This window comes from Theropithecus gelada, chromosome X (genome assembly GCF_003255815.1).
Source record: "Theropithecus gelada isolate Dixy chromosome X, Tgel_1.0, whole genome shotgun sequence".
NCBI lineage: Eukaryota > Metazoa > Chordata > Mammalia > Primates > Cercopithecidae > Theropithecus > Theropithecus gelada.
The window spans coordinates 31,304,237-31,323,647 of record NC_037689.1 but is presented as its reverse complement, the minus strand read 5'-3'; the positions used below and the strand labels follow the sequence as shown (position 1 = coordinate 31,323,647).

At 45.2% G+C, this 19,411-nt stretch overlaps 1 protein-coding gene across 1 annotated transcript in view; it reads left to right on the top strand.

Annotated features, from left to right (window-relative positions):
* GPR143 (G protein-coupled receptor 143) overlaps positions 1-18,537 on the top strand; it is a 43,042-nt gene extending 24,505 nt beyond the window's left edge. The window contains exons 7-9 of the mRNA XM_025371825.1: positions 1,881-1,998; positions 3,641-3,884; positions 18,110-18,537. Of these exons, the coding sequence (XP_025227610.1) occupies positions 1,881-1,998; positions 3,641-3,884; positions 18,110-18,204 (457 nt within the window). The 3' untranslated portion in view covers positions 18,205-18,537. The remainder of the gene's footprint in view (positions 1-1,880; positions 1,999-3,640; positions 3,885-18,109) is intronic.
* Positions 18,538-19,411: the final 874 nt, after the last annotated feature.

Here is a 19,411-nt window from a genome sequence, read left to right as displayed (position 1 = left end):
AAGGAAAGGCACAGAGGACAGGGGAGCAAGTCCAAAATTCATGAATTTCTGGAAAAACATTGAAATCTACTCAAATTATTTATAAAGCCCTTAGAAAACAAACACCCAAATTTAGTTTTGAAATGTCCCAACCATGCGCATTGCTGGGGTTAACCAAAACAAAGGGGTTGTTTATGCTTTTTTTTTTTTTTTTTTTTTTTTTGAGACAAGGTCTTTCTCTGTCACCCAGGCTGGAGTGCAGTGGCGCAATCACAGCTCACTGCAACCTCCACCTCTCAGGTTCAAGTGATTCTCCTGCCTCAGCCTCCCGAGTAGCTGGGATTACAGGTGCATGCCACCACACCCAGCTAATTGTTATATTTTTAGTAGAGTTGAGGTTTCACCACGTTGGCTAGGCTGGTCTCAAACTCCTGACCTCAAGTGATCCACTTGCCTCGGCCTCCCAAAGTGTTGGGATTACAGGCGTGAGCCACCACACTCAGCTGGTCATGCTTTATAAACTCACCCATTTGCCTCACTCCTGACACCAGAATTCCTGTACCTGACAGAGGGGCAAGGACACGTCTTTGGTCAAGAAGGTTGGAGAACGGCCTGAGCAGTTTGTCTCTCCTCATTTTTCCCCACCACTGGTATCCTGTCCAAACCTTTCAGGTAGATACTTTGAAAATAGACCTGTAACCAATGCAAAAACAAACAAACAAACAAACAAACAAAACTGGAATCAGAACATGCTGCACTGTGGTGAATCAGTACCTTGCAGGACAGGGCAAGTACTTGTGATGTTAAAAATTCACCTGTGCTGGTCGTGGTAGCTCACGCTTTAGTAGTTGGAGGCAGGAGTATTCCTTGAGGTCAGGAGTTCAAAACCATCGTGGGCAATTTAGTGAGACCTCCCACTCAACAATAACAACAATTAGCCAGGAATGGCGGCACATGCCTATAGTCCCAGCTACTTGGGAGGCTGAGGCAAGAGGATCACTTGAGCCTAGGAGTTCGAGGTTACAGTGAGCTATGATCATGCCACTGCTCTCCAGCCTGTGTGACAAAGCAAGACCTTGTCTCTAAAAAATAATAGTAATAATAATTCATCTGATATGAGCTTTGTTTGGACACCTTTCTTGGAGCTATATAAATCATCTCCTACTAAAAATACACCCAGTTCCACATTTCATATTTCACTGAGCCACCTAAAATAACATTGAAAAATGCTAAAATAAGTCAAGAAAAAATTGTTTTGATCTCCATCAAAACTGTATGTTGTTCTTCAAAGAATGAATTCTGGGTTATTTGATACAGTGCTAGAACCTTACACCATGATATGGTGTTGAGTGTTACCCTTGGAAGGATTTGCTGATCTGTGCTTTAGACTGAGAAAACGAATTTATTTTTTAAATTAAATGCTTAGTGTGCCGGTTCCTCTTAGTTTCATTTCTTTCTTTTTCTTTTTGAGACAGGGTCTCACTTTGTCCCCCAGGCTGGAGTGCAGTGGCACATTCATAACTCACCGCAGGCTTGATTTCCTGAGCTCAAGTGATCCTCCCACCCCAGCCTCCCAAGTAGCTGGGACTACAGGTGTGCACCACCACACCTGGTTAATTTTATTTTTTATTTTTGTAGGGACGAGTTTCACTATGTTGCCCAGGCTGGTGTCGGACTCCTGGGCTCAAGCAATCCTCCTGCTTCAGCCTCCCAATGTGCTGGGATTACAGGAGGGGGCCATTGCACCTGGCCCTCTTAGTTTCTTACTGCAGAAGTGGCCATGTCTGTACCGAGAGTTAGTACTTTTAGGTCTTGGTAGAAATTCTTCTCTGACTCCCCAGCATTTAAAAACGAGTTTCATTGCATGTTCTCTTTACTTGTTGCCATTTTCTTTCTAATAGTTGGTTGTCGAATATCATCAATGAAAGCCTTTTATTCTATCTTGAGATGCAAACAGATATCAATGGAGGTTCTTTGAAACCTGTCAGAACTGCAGCCAAGACCACATGGTTTATTATGGTAGGTCAATCTGTATTGTATTTTAATTAGTGAATTATTTAATTAATGTATTTGTTTTAGAGACAAGGTCTCACTCTGTCACCCAGACTGGAAAGCAGTGGCACGACCATAGCTCACTGCAGCCTCAAACTCCTGGGCTCAAACAATCCTCCGTCTCAGCCTCCTGAGTAACTGGGACTACAGGTGTATGCCACCACCCTGGGCAATGTAGGGAGACCCCATCTCTTTTTTTAATTATCTAGATTTAACATTTTCTGTTTGAAAAAAAAAATCAGAAGAAAAAGAAGCAGTCAGAAGTACAATATATTGTATTTAAATACAGAATGAGTTAAATAGGCTCCTGGCCTTAGTGTGCTAGCTGGCTGCTTTGTTTGTTGTTGGGATCCTTATTAAATGCTTCAACTCTGGTCAATCAGTTTGGCGCAGTGTATCAAAGCTCCTGGCAGTCTCTCAATATCAGAGCGTGGATCTTGAAGGAATGTTTCAGACCATGAAAAAGCCACACAGATGGATATATTCCTGGTAGCATTATCCTTCATAATTGTAAAGCATTATAGGCAACCCAGATTTCAAAAAAAGAAAGACAGACAGACAGACAGACAGAAAGAAAGAAAGAAAGAAAGAAAAATGGTTAAGTAAATTATGGTGTTTCATCTTGATGGAATATTACTCAGATGTTAAAAATGATGATTATGAAATCTCTGGTATTAACTGGGAAATCAAATATATACAATTATACCAATTACAACTAAAGAAAAACATGTTTATCTTTTTTCAATGAGGAAACAATGAAAAAAAAAGAAATAGAAAAAAATACACGTATTGGATGGACATACATGAAGAGAATGATGGGGTAGAAGTCCCATGGGCAGGCTGCCCCAGTGCTGTCATTCTCTCACCTTTATAAGAAGAAATGCACACGTGTTGTTGGCAGGGAGGTGCATATTGTGCTACACAGAATCCATATTTATATTGTTTTTGAAATGGGGAAAGGCTCATTCACAAAGACTTTCAAATGGAACCAGCACTGGCCCTTCCATCACTGCATGTGGTTTGGAGCTTGGCTGGGTTCCTCTGGTGAACTTTATGTGTCCTCAGCACACACGAGTGGAGGGATGTTTCCCAGACTCCGTCTGAGCCTCAGGAACCTTTATTACATCAAGTGCTCCGTTGGCAGCACAGGGTGGCAAACTGGGGAGAACAGAGGCCCCCAGGCTGCAGGAGGAGCTGGTTGTTCAGTCCCTGTGCTACAGCGCTCCCTCTCCCCTTCTCCCACTGCCGCCCTCTTCTCCTCCCCCACCCTCCCCTCCCACTTTCTCCTTCTCCTGCCTTCCCTCCTCTCTCTCATCCTCTGTCCCCTCTCTTCCCTTCTCTACTCCAGCTCCTCCCCACCCTCTCCTCTCCCCACCCCCCTCTACTTTCAGGCACCCTCGAAGGTACAGCACCTACTGTGGCCAATCTTCATCTTGCCCCAAACCAACCCACCAACCAGTCAACCAGCCACCAGCCAACCCATGGTCACTTCCAAGCGAGCCCAGCCCTGTGGGCATCCTGAGGGGAGTGTGTCACTCTGTGACAGCCCAGGGCTCTGACTCCTGCCACACTGCGCTGACTGCCATGTGTCTTTCTGTCCTCTCTCCAGGGAATCCTGAATCCAGCCCAGGGATTTCTCTTGTCTTTGGCCTTCTATGGCTGGACAGGATGTAGCCTGGGTTTTCAGTCTCCCAGGAAGGAGATCCAGTGGGAATCACTGACCACCTCGGCTGCTGATGGGGCTCACCCATCCCCGCTGGACTCCCGGGTGCCCCAGGAAAACCCTGCTTCCAAGAAGGTGTCTCAAGTGGGTGGGCAGACTTCTGATGAAGCTCTGAGCATGCTGTCTGAAGGTAATGCCTTGTTTGCCACAGCAGGTAGACTTTGGGGTCCCAGGGCTCCCCTTGGAAAGCCTTAGAGGATTCTTTGTCCCAGGCGCTGCCCTGTGCATGGTGCGGTGTTTAGCAGCACCCCTCATGTGGACTCACTAGCTGCCAGTTGCACTCGCCCAATTGTGACAACCAAAACTCTTTCCAGACATTGACATGTTTCTTGGGGGACCACAGTGGCCCCCAGTTCACAACCAGTGTCTCAGAATAATTAGGCTTGGATCTAAAAATGTGATTTTTTTCCAGATGTTGTCTGAGCTAAATGCACACAAACACAAAACCAAAGACAAATACCACACAATCCGGTCATGTGGTGTACCAAAATAATGTTGAAATTTGGAGTAAGAAAAATAATATGTAGAAAGATGTTTGGAAATGGCTTAAGGAGTTCCATTTTCTTTTCCATTCCTACTATTCAAATACACTGAAGGGAGGCCAAGGCGGGTGGATCACTTGAGGTCAGGAGTTAGAGACAAGCTTGACCAACATGGTGAAACCCCATCTCTACTAAAAATACAAAAATAGCCTGGTGTGGTGGCTCATACCTGTAATCCCAGCACTTTGAGAGGCCAAAGTGGGCGGATCACCTCAGGTCAGAAATTCGAGACCAGCCTGACCAACATGGTGAAACCTCATCTCCACTAAAAATACAAAATTAGCCGGTGTGGTGGCACACGCTGTAATCACAGCTACTTGGGTGGCTGAGGCAGGAGAATCACTTGAACCTGGGAGGAGGAGGTTGCAGTGAGCTGAGATCGTGCCATTGCACTCAAGCTGGGGCAACAAGAGTGAAACCTCGTCTAAAAAAACAAAACAAAAACAAAACCAAACAAATACACTGAAGGAAGGTTCACTTTCAGGTGACAAACTTGGTTTACTTTGAAGGCCAAAAAATATGGTGATGAACTAACTGATGAATTGATTCCATGATACAATATTGTCTGGTTGAAATTGGGAGTCACGAAGAGAAAGAGATGGTTCTGGCTGAAGCTAAAAGGCACACAGAGAGGATGTATTTACAGACTTTCCATCTGGTACAAATAGTTCACGAAGCATGAGGAACCCACCAGCTGGATCTGCTGTTAGTCTGTAGAGTTACTGATACCATCTGGGGAATGAAGCCAAAAATGTTATCTTGAATTGTTTGGCTTTGTATTCCCATCCTGGTGTTTCAAAGTGGCCGAGCAGATATTTGACAGTCAAATAAAACACTAGAAATAACAGTAAAAGTCCCCTGCACCCCACCCCAATCACCACCACCAAACAAAATCCATCAGCATTTCCTTACCTCCGCTCCCTCCAGCAAGCTGTTGCCTAGATCTGCCGCTCAAAGGTTGGATGTTTTCACACAGAGGTTTTAGCAAAAGCAAATAAAGATCCAATAGAAAAATAAGCAGGGCAGCCATTCCTGGAGGCTGCTGTCTGTGAGGGCTCCCTGCTTTTGTTTTTGTTTTTTGAGACAGGGTCTCCCTCTGTTACCCAGGCTAGAGCACAGTGGAAGGAACACGGCTTACTGCAGCCTCCACCTCCTGGGCTTAAGCAATCCTCCCACCCGAGCCTCCTGAGTAGCTGGGACTACAGGTGCACACCACCATGCCTAGTTTATTTTATTTTTTAGTTTTTGGAGACATGAGGTCCCATTATGTTGCCCAGACTAGTCTCAAGTGGTCCTCCTGCATCAGCCTCCCAAAGTGCTGGGATAATAGGCTTGAGCTACTGCACCCGGCCCCTTGGCTTTTTAAAAAATTTGAGATATAATTCACATACCACAAAGTTCACCCCTTTAAATGGCACATTTCAGTGGTTGTGCACACGTCACCACTATCTAAGTCAGAACATGTTCATCATTGCAGAAAGAAACCCTGTGTCCCCAAGGAGTCATTTCCCATCTCTTCTCCCCAGCCCCTGGCAACCATGAATCTCCTTTCTGTCTCTATGGTTTTGCTGTTCTGGATCTTACATAGAAAGGGCGTTGTGTAATATTTGTCCTGTTGTGTCTGGTTTCTTTTACTTCGGATACTGTTTTCTAGATTCACCTATGTTGTAGCAGGTGTCAGAACTTCATTCTTTTTATGGATTGATAATATTTCATCGTATGGATACACCTATTCTTTGATTTATTTATTTACTTACTTATTTATGAGACAGGGTCTCACTCTGTTGTCCAGGCTGAAGTGCAGTGGAACCAACATGGCTCACTGCAGCCTTGATCTCCTGGGCTCAAGCAATCTTTCCACCTCAGCCTCCTGAGTAGTTAGGACCACAGGCAGGTGCCACCATATCCTGCTAATTTTCTTTGGCTTTATGTGTGTGTTTTTTAAAAATTTATTTTGTAGAGTTGGGGTCTCCCTATGTTGCCCAGGTTGGTCTTAAACTCCTGTAAATGATCCTCCCACCTTGGCCTCCCAAAGTGCTATGATTATAGGCCTCAGCCACTGCACCTGGCCCATTCTAATTCTGTTAATAACGACTTATGACTGCCCAAAACTCTACCAGGCTGTGTACTAGGAGCTGAGTGGGGTGGAGATACTGGAGATGTGTAAACCTGGCCCTCAAGGATCTCACAGTCTATTGGAGAAAATTAAAATATTTTAAAAAATCATTCTATTCTAATAATAGAACAATCAATGAAAATAGCAATTGGAGAAAACATTGGAGGAAAAGGAAAGAACAAAAGGAAAGCCTTTTGAGAAAAACGAGAAATACAATCAGTATTTTTTTATTGTGGGAAGAATTCCTGTAAAAATGGCAGCTGCCGATTTAGAACTCCAAGTGACATATTGTTAGGTAACATCTGTCAGGCTTTTTGAGGACAGAGCTTGAAGCACAGACTGAGTTTTCAAAATTAACAACAAATGTCTGCAAAAGTATAAAGTGGCCTGGCCTGGTAGTATGAACCTGTATTTCCAGCTACTCAGGAGGCTGAGGAAGGAGGATCATTTGAGGCCAGGAGTTGGAGTCCAGACTGGGCAACATAGTGAGACCCCATCTCTTAAAAAAAAAAGTATAAAGTGGTGGTGGTACTGAGGTGGTGGTTAGGGTCATAAGTTTGCATCTAGTCACCCTTCGAATATCTTAAAATTGCCCATAACATGCAGTCATCACCATTTTGTATGGTAACCCTATGTAGGAATTTGCATACATTAATCTAAAAAGAATTAAAAAGGCTTTTATTCAGAAATTAAAATGAATTTGCTGCCTAGGACACCTCACATTTTTTAATATTTCCACATCTGACTTTTGGCTCTCATCACCATTGTATTGTTTGGGGACAGTTTTAGGATCCCTTCTAAATCTTTCCTGGTGGGTATGTCTCTGGGGCCACTTATCTGTCACCCCAGAATGTGCTTCCCTTCTGCCAGTGGTGGGGGAAACGCAGGTGTCATTCAGATTTTCCTACCAGAGCTTTACCAGCTTGCAGGCAGCAGGATCCCTGGGACTATGTAAATCCTCACCTACTCACCCTGCCATACCTCCCCAGCCCCTCACTAAGTAGAGGTGAATTTGGGTAAGTTAAGTGTGCATCAAATACTACTTCTGTGCAGAAAGTCAAGGAAAACCCCTTACCAGAGCCGCTTTCCTATTGGCTACACCTGATCATTACTATGGCCGATACAGAAAAAAGTTAGCCATGGGCTTCTCCCTATGTAGACCATGGAGATAAAGTTCAACTTGTTCATCATACCCTTCAGACCCTACTGCTTTTGGTTTCACTACAAGACCAGTAGGCTGGCATTGAGCTTTATTAAGTATCTGATATGGTGTCTGGAACTTACTAAGTACTTCACACAAGTTAACTGAATTTCGTCTTAAGCAAATATTCAACAGCATTTTAGCCGGGATAGGTGAGTGTTCCTGAGAAGTGTAATTTGTGAAACTCACAAGTAAGTAAGCACAATACTATTTTTTATTTTTAAAAACCTGTGAAGAGTTAAAGGAACACAGGCAATGCAGGACTACGTTGGTTTTGGAACACTGGTGAGTTCCTGGAGCAGGTGATGTGTGGGCCGGGTCTTACATGATAGAACAGCATGGGCAAAGAGGAGACAGAAAATTCAGATGAGGAAGACGCGGTGTTGAGTTAGCACAGGAAGTCTACGTCTTGTTTGGGGACGACTGTGGCTCAGCGTGGTATGGAGGTCTTGCGGGAAGCTGGAGAAGTGGTGAAGGGTTTATAAAGATTCTGCTAAGGCATTTGGGCTTTATCCGGTGGCCAGTGAAAGGCCAGTTAAGGTTTTTAAGTGGAGAGACACTGCAGTTTGCTTGTAGGACCAGCCCAGTGCCTGGGCGTGGGAGAAAACACGTAATGCATCGTGTTTTGTGATTGTGGCAGCAGTTTCCATTGAGGGGATCTGTGTCTCCGCTTAGGAAGGCGGAGAGCTGCTGGATGGAGCTGGGTTCCACACCCCGTCACCATTGTGCCTTGTTGCTGAACACTCTCTGCTCATCAAGCCGAGGTGTTTGGATCTGGGAGAATCCTGAAGAGAGTCATTATTAGGGAAGGATTGTGCACCTGAACAGCTTTTGACTCCCTAGATGTGCAGGCACCCAGCTCCTGGACCTGCGCTGGCTCTCAGGAGACCCAGCCCCTTGGTACCTCCTGGTTTCCCTCCAGGGAGCGAGCCAGGGGGGCATGGCCTGGCAGGAGGGGTGGGGCCTGGGTGGAGCTTATAGGGCCTGGCTGGGACTGTGTTTTGGGGTGGGGCCTGGTGAGAGGGAAGGGGCAGAGTCTGGCAGGAGGGATGTGGCTACTAAGGGCAGGGCATTTCTGGTGGGAGCAAGAGTATAGATCTTTCCTGGAAGACGAGTGTGCTAGTACACAAACTTGCAAGATTTAGGGATCATCCTGGGGAGAAGCCCAGGCCGGTGAGGCTGAGGCTTAGGGCTTCTTGGGAGTGGAGGGGTCGTGGTTAGGATAGAACACAGGTGCTATGTTCCCACACAGGTGGGGCGAGGCCCATTCAGAGCCCAGGAACATGGCCAGAAAGGAGCATAGCTGTCTCTCCCACAATGCCTTTTATCTCCCCAATTCCATACCACACCCACCCCGCCATTCTTGGTTCGACCCTCAATCCTCCCTACTCTCCCACAATTCTGTTTCTCTCATAATTCCCTGTCTCTCCCACAATTCCGTGTATCTCCCTGTATTTTCCCCAATTCTGTATTTCTCCCAGAGTTCCATGGCTCTCCCATAATTTGGCATTCTTTCCCACAGTCACCTGTCTGTCTCACAATTCTTTTTTTCTCTCATAATTCCCTATTTCTCTCACAACAACATTCCCCTAACAATTGTTTTCTCCCACAATTCTCCATTCTATTTTTTCTTGAAAATCTGTTTTCTTCTATAACCTATTTTCTTTTTCTTTCTTTCTTTTTTTTTTTTCTGAGACGGAGTTTTGCTCTTGTTGCCCAGACTGGAGTGCAATGGCGTGATCTCAGCTTACCACAACCTCCGCCTCCTGGGTTCAAATGATTCTCCTGCCTCAGCCTCCTGAGTAGCTGGGATTACAGGCACCTACCATCACGCCCAGCTAATTTTTGTATTTTTAGTAGAGATGGGGTTTCACCATGTTGGCCAGGCTGGTCTGGAACTCCTGACTTTGTGATCTGCCCACCTCGGCCTCCCAAAGTTTTGGAATTACAGGCGTGAGCCACCACGTCAGGCCTCTTCTATAATCTATTTTCTACCACAATCTGTCTCTCCTACAGTTCTCCATTCTCCACTCTAATTTGTTCTCTCCCACAAGTATCCATTCTCTACCACAATTCCGGCCTGTCCCTCAATTCCTCCTCTTTCCCATAATTCTCCATTCTTCCCAATAATCTTTTTTTTTCCCACAGTTCTCTTTCTCACAATACCTTGAGTCCCCCACAATCCTAATCTTTCCCACAATTCCTCGTTTCTCCCACAATCCCTTTTTACAATTTTTCATAATGCCGTGAATCTCCCATAATACCTGGAATCTCCCACAAGCCTTGTCTTTCCCACAATTCTGTGTTTCTCCCATGGTACCTTGAGTCTCCCACAACCCCCATCTTTCCCATGATTGCTTTTTTCTCCCACAATACAGCTTCACAATTTTCCATAATGCCTTGTGTTTCCCACAATACCTTGTGTCTCCCACAATCCTTGTCTTTCTCCAGCAATTTCCTGTTTCTCCCACTGTACCATATTTCTCTAACAATTTATTCTTTCCCACATGTCTCTTCTTTCTCTCAGAATTTGCCATTCTTTTTTTTTTTTTTTTTTTTTTTGAGATGATGTCTCATTCACTCTGTTGCCCAGGGTGAGTACAGTGGCACGACCTCAGCTTACTGCAACCTCCACCTCTTGGGCTCAAGTGATTCTTGTGCCTCAGCCTCCAGAGTAGCTGGGACTACAGGAGCACGCCACCATGCCTGGCTAATTTTGTATTTTTAGTAGAGATGGGGTTTCGCCATGTTGGCCAGGCTAGTTTCAAACTCCTGACCTCAAGTGATCTGCCCACTTCGGTCCCCCAAAGTGCTGGGATTATAGATGTGAGTCACCGCACCTGACCAATTCTCCATTCTTCTATTTCAGAAATCTTTCTTTTATAATTGTATTCTGTCTATACCACATTATCTCTGCCCTGTAATTCCATTTCTCCTACAACTAATTCTGCACCATAATTCCTTTTCTCCCAAGATTCAGTATTCTCTCCCGCCATTTCCTGCTTTTCCCACAATTGCAGCTCTTTCCCACAATTCTGTATTCCCACCTATAGTCCTGTATGTTTCCTACAAGTCTGTCTTTCTCACAATGCCTTGTTTTCCCATACTTCTTTGTTTCTCCCACAACTGTCTGTTCTCCACAATTCCTGTCCTTCACACAATTCCCTGCTCTCCCATAATTCCTTATCTCTCCCACAATCTTGGTCGTTCCTACAATCCTCTGTTTCCTCCCATAATTCCCTGTTCATCTCACGATCCCTGTCTTTCTCATGGTTCTCTGGTCTCTCCCACAGTTCCCTGTTTCTCTCATTCAGTCCCCATTTATCCAACAATCTTTGTCTTTGCCACAGATTCTCTATTTCTCCTACAATTTTTTATTATCTTTCACAAATCTCTTTTTCTATAATTCTGCTGTCTATTGTCTCACATGCAGTTCTTTTATAATTTTTCATTTTCTGCCATAATTTCTCTCCCCAAATTCAACATTCTCCTTCACAATTCCTGACCTTTCCTCACAATTTCATCACCTTCCCATAACTTTCTAGTCTTTCCCATTAATCCTTTGTGCCTGGCGCAGTTCTCTTTTCTGCAATATCTTGCCTTCCACAATTCCTTTCGTCCGCAATTCCTTATATTGCCCACAATTACCTATTCCCTCCCACAATTCTCTGTTCTCTGCTCTCTCTCACAAATTTCTATTCTCTCTTACAATTCCATTTTCTCCCATGATTTTTTTATTCCTCACACTTCCCTGGCTCTCTCCAAATTCCCTTTCTGTCTCACAGTGCCTCATTCTCACTAAAATTCTTATTTTTTCTACATTTTTCTTTTCTCTTCCAAAATACCCTGTCTTTCCCATAATCCTTTTTCTCTTGTAAGTCTCGGTTTTCCACCATTTTTTCCCCCATGATTCTGTCCTTTCCCATAATTCTTTCCTCTCCCTCCAAATTCTGTTCCCTTCCACACTTTCCCATTATCCTCCATATTTCTCCATCATTCTTGTACATCTCCATGGTTTCTCTTCTAAGATTCTCCTTCCTTTTTTTTTTTTTTTTGTTTTTGAGACAGAATCTTGCTCTGTTGCCCAGGCTGGAGTGCAGTAGCATGATTTCAGCTCACTGCAACCTCTGCCTCTCGGGCTCAAGCAATTCTCCTGCCTCAGGCTCCCTAGTAGTTCCAGCTACTTTTTTTGTATTTTTCGTAGAGATGTGGTTTCACCATTTTGGCTAGGCTAGTCTTGAACTCCTGACCTCAAGTGATCTGCCCACCTTGGCCTCCCAAAGTGCTGGGATTACAGGCATGAGCCACGGCGCCCAGCCTAAGATTCTCCTTTCTCTATCGCATTTTGTCTCTCCTACAAATTCTCTTTACCCAAATTTCCTTTGTGTCTCACAAAGGAAATTATTCTCCCCAGAATTCCAATTTCCCCACTCCTTTCTGTTCTGTCCCACAATTCTCTATCTCTCCCACAATTCCTTCTTTTCCACAGTTCTCGCTCAATTCCCCCACTATTTCCTGTTTATGATTTTCCATAATTCCTTGCGTCTCCCACAATACGTTAAGTCTCACACAATTCCTTGTGTCTCCTAATTCCTTGTGATTGTCAAAATTCCTCTTATTGCTAACAGTTCCCCATTCTCTTCCACAGTTCTCCATTCTCCCCCATAGCTCCCATCTCTTCCCAAATTCACTTTCCCAAATTCACTTTGTCTCCTGTAATTCCTCATTTTCCCCAGAATTCTCATTATTTCCCACAATCATCCTCCCTCATAATCTTTTATCTCTCTCACAGTCCCTTGTTTTTCTCACAATTTCTGTCTCCCTGTTGTCCTTTGGATGTTATTTAGCCTTTTCTGTGTGTATACCTGGATTTTAATAACCCACTGAAACAGAAGTCTGTTGGGATATGGAATTTAAAAAATAAAAAAGCTTTTGAAATATAAATAAGTGTTCTTTCAAAGCACTTCTTTCAAGACAGCAAACACCCAAAGCCCCAGCCCTTCCCCTTCGCGTGCCTGTTACCTTCTCATAGTTTCAACGGAGCCCTGTTGATTCATTCAAATACTGACAGCAACAAGTGAGTGGGAGAGAGTGGGGTGCTTTGGACCAGTTGGAGCTTGTTTCCACAAGTAAGCTGTAGAGATAAATGTGGGCACATGGAGGAAGGTAGGAAAGGCAGAAGTACCTGTGAGGGACAGACCCTTTTCTGGAACAGGAGGAGTCATACTTCAAACAGGAGCCTTTGGGGCACTCAGTGGGCTGCCTTTCAAGGCTGCTTCTTTTCACTGCCTCTGAAAAGCCATCATGTTAGCATGGACTTCTCTTCCCCTCCATAATTTGCAAAATTTATAGTAAGCTGTTAGACCAGCCCCCTCCCAATGGTAAGGCCCCTTATCTAGCACCATGCATACACAGAATTTTTTCAGCAGCCTATTCTCCAAGTAGCACCCTGAGACACTGCCCAAGAAATGGACATTATTCCACTCCTCTGCAAAACCCACCCAGCTCACGTGAAGTCTCAGCTTGGGCTCTAGGAGATCAGCTTTCCCGTCAGTGGTCTGCTGTTACTTCCCCTCTCCCTAAAAGTAACACCTGGTGTCTCCATCAACTGTAGTTGCTATGAGGGTGTGGAAGAGAACATACCCTAGGGCCTTGGACTTTGTTGAGCTGGCCAGATCAAATTTAACACCTTGAAGTGGAGTTGGGCCAGGTGTCATGTTTTCTATGGTTCATGCTCAGTGCCCGCTGGTTGGGGTTTCAGTTCTAGGACTTCAAAGTTTTCAGGGGATCTGAGAAAGGCAGTTGAGGGCACAAGGTACATCCAATATACAGTCATGCATCCCTTAACGATGAAGATACATTCTGAGAAATGCATGTTAGGCAATTTCATTGCTGTGTGAACACCACAGAGTTCACTTAAACAAACCTAGAGGGTATACCCAACTACATACCTGGGCTAGATGGTATAGCCTCTTGCTCCTAAGCTACAAACCTGTAAAGCATGTTACTGCACTGAATACTGTAGGCAATTGTAGCACAGTAATACTTGTATATATAAACATGGCTAAATATAGACAAGGTACAGTACAAATGCAGTATTATAATCTTATGGGACCACTGTCATATATGTGGAATGTTGTTGACCAAAAGGTTATTATGTGGTGCATGGCTGTATGTCCAAATCTCAAAACTGCATGGGGCCGAGAGAATACAAACAACCTGCCTGGACTTGCAAGGCTCATTAAAGGGGCCATGAGGAAGGGGGTTGGCCCTCGGGTACCATGAGGTCACTGGGATGTGCATTTCCTGCAGGGATGTTAGATCTTCACAGATTTTGCAACAATTGGGAATTAGTCAACATCTTCCAACAGCCTAGTTGAATTATCTTCTCAGAGACTTGCTCAGCCAGCATGTTCCCTGCTCACAGAGACCTTTAAGACCAGCAGAGAAAACCCTTGGAAATTCAAGGCTGCTGGAAAGCACTCATTGAACTGAGCACAGGCAGGCTGAACTGGGGCAGCTCCCTCCCAGCAGAATTTGCTTCAATAAAGTTGTCATGCGTAAATATTCTCTTCTGTGGAGCCCTAGGGAGAGGATGAAAGCACTAGAAATTCTTCAAAGCCACAGGACCCAGAACATGTCCCAAAGTGTGAGGTCACGGGGGAGTGTCCTCAGTCCAGGCCTTGATCACAAGCCACCATGTGACACCCCAGCCCAGAGTCTATTTGAAAAGAACCACAGAAATCACAAATGAGTTCCCATGAATCCAGATGTCCTCATAAACAGTGTGTGACCCTGTTAGAATCAAGTCTTTTTGAAGTGCCACCAGCCCCCTTCCAGCAAGAATGTTGCTCCGGAACTGGAAGGCTCCTTTAGAAGTTTTCCCAGCTGGTGTCTGGGCTCCAGGAAAAGCAGGTTCACCACACTAACAAAACCACCCTCTCCACCATCCTTGTCGGCTACCCAGACTCTCCTCAGGATCTGGCTGGGCGATCTACAGCCAGATCCATCCTCCCCACATCCTTGAATCCCTTTACCTGCTCTTCAAGCAGCTCATCACACTTGATCTGAGTTACTCAGACCAAGATTATCCAGGACTCATCTTAATCCAAACCTGAGAGGAAGATCTGAGTGCCATGTCCTCCCACAGCCCATAGTGCTTGTGTGTGTGTGGGCAGGTGCATGTGTATCTGTTGGGGGGACACATATTGCAATTGCCTTTTTTTTGAGGTGGGATCTCACTCTGTTGCCCAGGCTGGAGTGCAGTGGCATGATCACAGCTCACTGCAACTTCAAACTCCTGGGCTTAAGAGATCCTTCCACCTCAGCCTCCCAAGTAGCTGGGACCACAGGCACATGCAATCATGCCTTTAAAAAAAAAAAAAAAAAAAAAGAGATAGGGTCTGTGTTACCCAGACTGGTCTCACACTCAAGTGATCCTCCTGACTCGGCCTCCCAAAGTGCTAGGGTTACAGCTGGAGCCATCACGCCCAGCCCACACTTGCCTTCTTGGTAATATTGTCATCTCTTGCTATAGCTCAGGCTTCCCTAATCCTTTCCAAGCACATCTCTCCTGATGTCTCAATTTCTCACTTCCTCTTTTCTATATAAGTCTAATGTTTCTTTCTTTTTTTTTTTGTTCCTTAATATGTCCTCTCAAACTCTGCATGTATCTTTTAAAATTGTGCTTGTTCCTGCCCTTCTTTATACTCATGTCTTAATGAGTGCTCCAAGGTACTAGTGCTGCATCCCGTTGCTGTCAAGGCACCTACATGACTGTACTGACCCATTACCCATGTTTTTTTTTTTTTTTTTTTTTTGAGACGGAGTCTCGCTCTGTCGCCCAGGCTGGAGTGCAGTGGCCGGATCTCAGCTCACTGCAAGCTCCGCCTCCCGGGTTTACGCCATTCTCCTGCCTCAGCCTCCCGAGTAGCTGGGACTACAGGCGCCGGCCACCGCGCCCGGCTAGTTTTTTGTATTTTTTAGTAGAGACGGGGTTTCACCGCATTAGCCAGGATGGTCTCGATCTCCTGACCTCGTGATCCGCCCGTCTCGGCCTCCCAAAGTGCTGGGATTACAGGCTTGAGCCACCGCGCCCGGCCCCATTCCCCATGTTTATTGGGCATCCTCTACATGCCAGGTGTTGTCTGGGGCATTAGGTACACTATGGTGACTAAGACACATTCCCTGTCCACTGAGACTCTCTGCTCTAGTGGCAGAGACAGGATGGAAAACACAAATAATGACATCGTATTCCAGCCAGGTAGTGGGACATGCCATGAAGAAAAACCAGGGAGGAGGTAGGGGCGTGGTTTTAGAGAGGGTGTCATGAGAGTCTCCCTGAGCATGACGTAATATTAGAATTGAGACCTTAATGAAGTGTAGGAGCCATGAGAAAATCAGAAGAGCTTTACAGGCAGAAAAAGAGAGGTGCAAATGTCCTGTGGCAGGACCAAGCCTGGAGTGAGAGGGAGAGAGGCAGTGTGCTTAAGGGTGTGAGGGAACTGAGAGGGACACAGACTAAGCTGCGATTGTCAGCAAGGCCCATGGGTGGAGGGCTTTGGAGGCTTTTTGGAGTGCAGTCACTTGCCCCATCTGTTGTTAGGAAGGCCATCCTCTGCTGTGTCTTCTACCTTTGTATTCCCCACTTAAAGTCTATAACCTGTGTTGTGGCTGGAGCAAGTACTCTAGGATATTTGGGGATTGAAAGAATAATTCTGACATTGGTTCCAAAGGGTCTCACAGATTCTGAAGGAAGATGTGTTGCTGGAATTGATGCAGGATTTTATTCTTGGTCACTTTGCAAGCTGAGGACCTCTGGCTGGTGATGCCCCGCCCAGGCCTTGCTCGGCCATGCTACCTGTCGCAGCAGACGGCCTGCCCACCCGGCTCGCCTGGGCCAAGTCTGGCTTGCACACCAGTTCCCACGTTCTTGTCCCATGCCCAAGAAGAATGAGGATGCACTGACTATAGAAGAGTGAGCAAGGCAGGGAGTTTTGAGTAATGAAACTGCTTTCAGCAGAGAGGGGATGCAGGAGTGGTCCCCCTACCAGAAGGCAGGAAAGTTTCCCTAATGTGGCTGAGTCCAGGGCTTTTATGGGCTCAGAATTGGGGAGGGGCAGGCCTTAGGTAGTATTGGAAAAGGGAATGTTCAATTGGTTAAAAGGCATTATTCAGAAAGAATCAATTGAGAAAGGGCAGGAACAGAAGTTCTCACTTTGGGTTGCAGGTTTCATCTGGGACCAGCAGTCCAGTCTTTCAGCCTTCAGGCTGTTTTTGGCTTGAAGGTGGGGTTGAAACCCCAAACCAGAGACCTGCCCCTATCTGCCTAGGCATTTGGCTGCCTCCTGTCACTATCAGAATGATGACTGACATCCAGGATTACTCTTTCAATGGGAGTGGTGTTAACTTTCATACTGCTGATTGCTGCCTACATTTTTCTCCCTCTTTGTAGTGTGTTTGCTTTTTGTAAATCTTGTCACATTCTGGAAGGAGGACAGGAGAAAGGGGAAAATTGTAATAGAGAAAGAAAACAGGACAAAAGGAAATAACAATGAAATCAAAGAAAGCCAGGTAGAATTAGCCCCACATAGTTAAAATGGATTAGTAGTTTGGCTTTGGGCTTTCAAGATGGGGAGTAAAGAGAAAAATGTGACCAGTTACAAGATTCTTCATGATTTAAAAGAAAACATTGTGCATGGAAGCAAACTGCCCTGAAATCCAGGCCTGAGAAAAATGTCTCCAGCAATTTCTCATGAAGGGAATGCTAAGCATATTTGGACAAATACATTCTGGTATTTACAAAAATATCATTCGTCACTTTATCATCTTATCTAGGGTCACAATCAGAACAAATGAGCCCAATTTGACAGAGTTACCAGGCATGTACTACTGTGTATTTAGTTGGGCATTGAGAGATGAGTTTTCCATGAGTAGAGTTAGATGCTGACAGGGAGGAGCTACTTGCTAAAACCATATGGCATCGTCCATGAAAAGACAATTGGGAGGTGGCGTAGTTTTACAGAGTGGTGGTCTCCCTCCCTTTGGGCACTTCCTGGAATTGAGTGTAGGTAGCCAGGCAACCATAGGGTCCCTGTTGTGTGAGTTACCGTCCTCAGTAGAAGCTGTACCAGTGGTCACAAGAGTGTGCTCTGCTCCTAAATCAAACAGCATGTGTCCTGGGGCTCCGAAACCTTCCTAAACCATCAGTTGTGTCACCTGCAGCATCTGTGCCGCAGTCACCTATCAACTAGCCTAGATGATTCTGTAGGGCTTGTTTCCGTTGTAATGATTTAGTAAAATGTAGATGGAAAGTTGATGTAGATTTCCACACCTCCTTTTCTTTTTTTTTTTTGCAGATGAGATGAATGCTAGGACTTTGACCAAAGTTGGTACATGAAAAACTCCATGCACTGAATACTGAACATTTTCTGAAGCTGATGACAAACCTGTTAGGATGCAGACACTGTCACAGTCTTTTGTCTTTTCCTCTCCAGGTTCTGATGCCAGTACAATTGAAATTCACACTGCAAGTGAATCCTGCAACAAAAATGAGGCTGACCCTGCTCTCCCAACCCATGGAGACCTATGAAGGGGATGTGCTGGGGGTCCAGATCCCATATTCCTCAGACTCTGTAATTCTTGTTCTTTAGAACTGTGTTCTCACCTTCCCATCACTGCACTGCCAAAGTGTAGCAGCCCCCAAACCTTGCTCTCGTCACCAGTTAGAGCTTCTTCCCGAAGAGCCTTTAGGATAGGAGAAATGATTCATGCATATGCGTGTGGGAATGGAAGAGCCCCCTCCAGACCACTCCACAGCTTCTCTACCCTCTTAGTTGCCACTAGGAAGTTTTCTGAGGCTGGCTGTAAAGTAAGTGTAAGGTCCAAGTCCTTGGGAAAGTAGTTAAATAAAATAGTTATGACTAGGCTCCCAGCCTGACTTGGATTCTGTCTTAACACTTCTAGCAAAAGAAAATGTATGTACAGTTATGCATTGCTTAATAATGAGGATGAGTTCTGAGAAATATATCGCTAGGTGATATCACTGTTGTGTGAATACCATAGAGCATACTTACACAAACCTAGACAGTACAGGCTACAGTATACGGTAGAGCCTATGGCTCCTACACGACAAACCTGAACATCATGTGACTGTACCAAATACTGTAGACAACTGTAACACAGTGGTATTTGTGTATCTAAACATACCTAAACATAGAAAAGTTGCAGTAAAGATGTGATTTCTAGAGGAAATGCTCTTGACTAAGCTTACTGATGATGCCAAACAGCAGCAAGGTAGAGATGCAGCAGAATGAATAGGGAACCAGGGCCCCGTGGAGCAGCAGCACAGCCTGGCCTCCTAACACACACTAGGGGGCAGAGAAGACAGCATGACTTTGCTCACAAATTTAGCCTCATGCTGTGTTGAGTAATGACATAGTCTAAGGAATACTTAGAACCTGACTAATGCCCATATTTCCATCATGGTCATTAAGATATATGAGGGAACTTCAAAAGTTTTCAATGAACTTCAAAAATTTCACTGAAATCCCAGCACTTTGGGAGGCCAAGACGGGCGGATCACGAGGTCAGGAGATTGAGACCATCCTGGCTAACCCGGTGAAACCCCGTCTCTACTAAAAAAATACAAAAAACTAGCCGGGCGAGGTGGCGGGCGCCTGTAGTCCCAGCTACTTGGGAGGCTGAGGCAGGAGAATGGCGTAAACCCAGGAGGCGGAGCTTGCAGTGAGCTGAGATCCGGCCACTGCACTCCAGCCTGGGCGACAGAGCGAGACTCC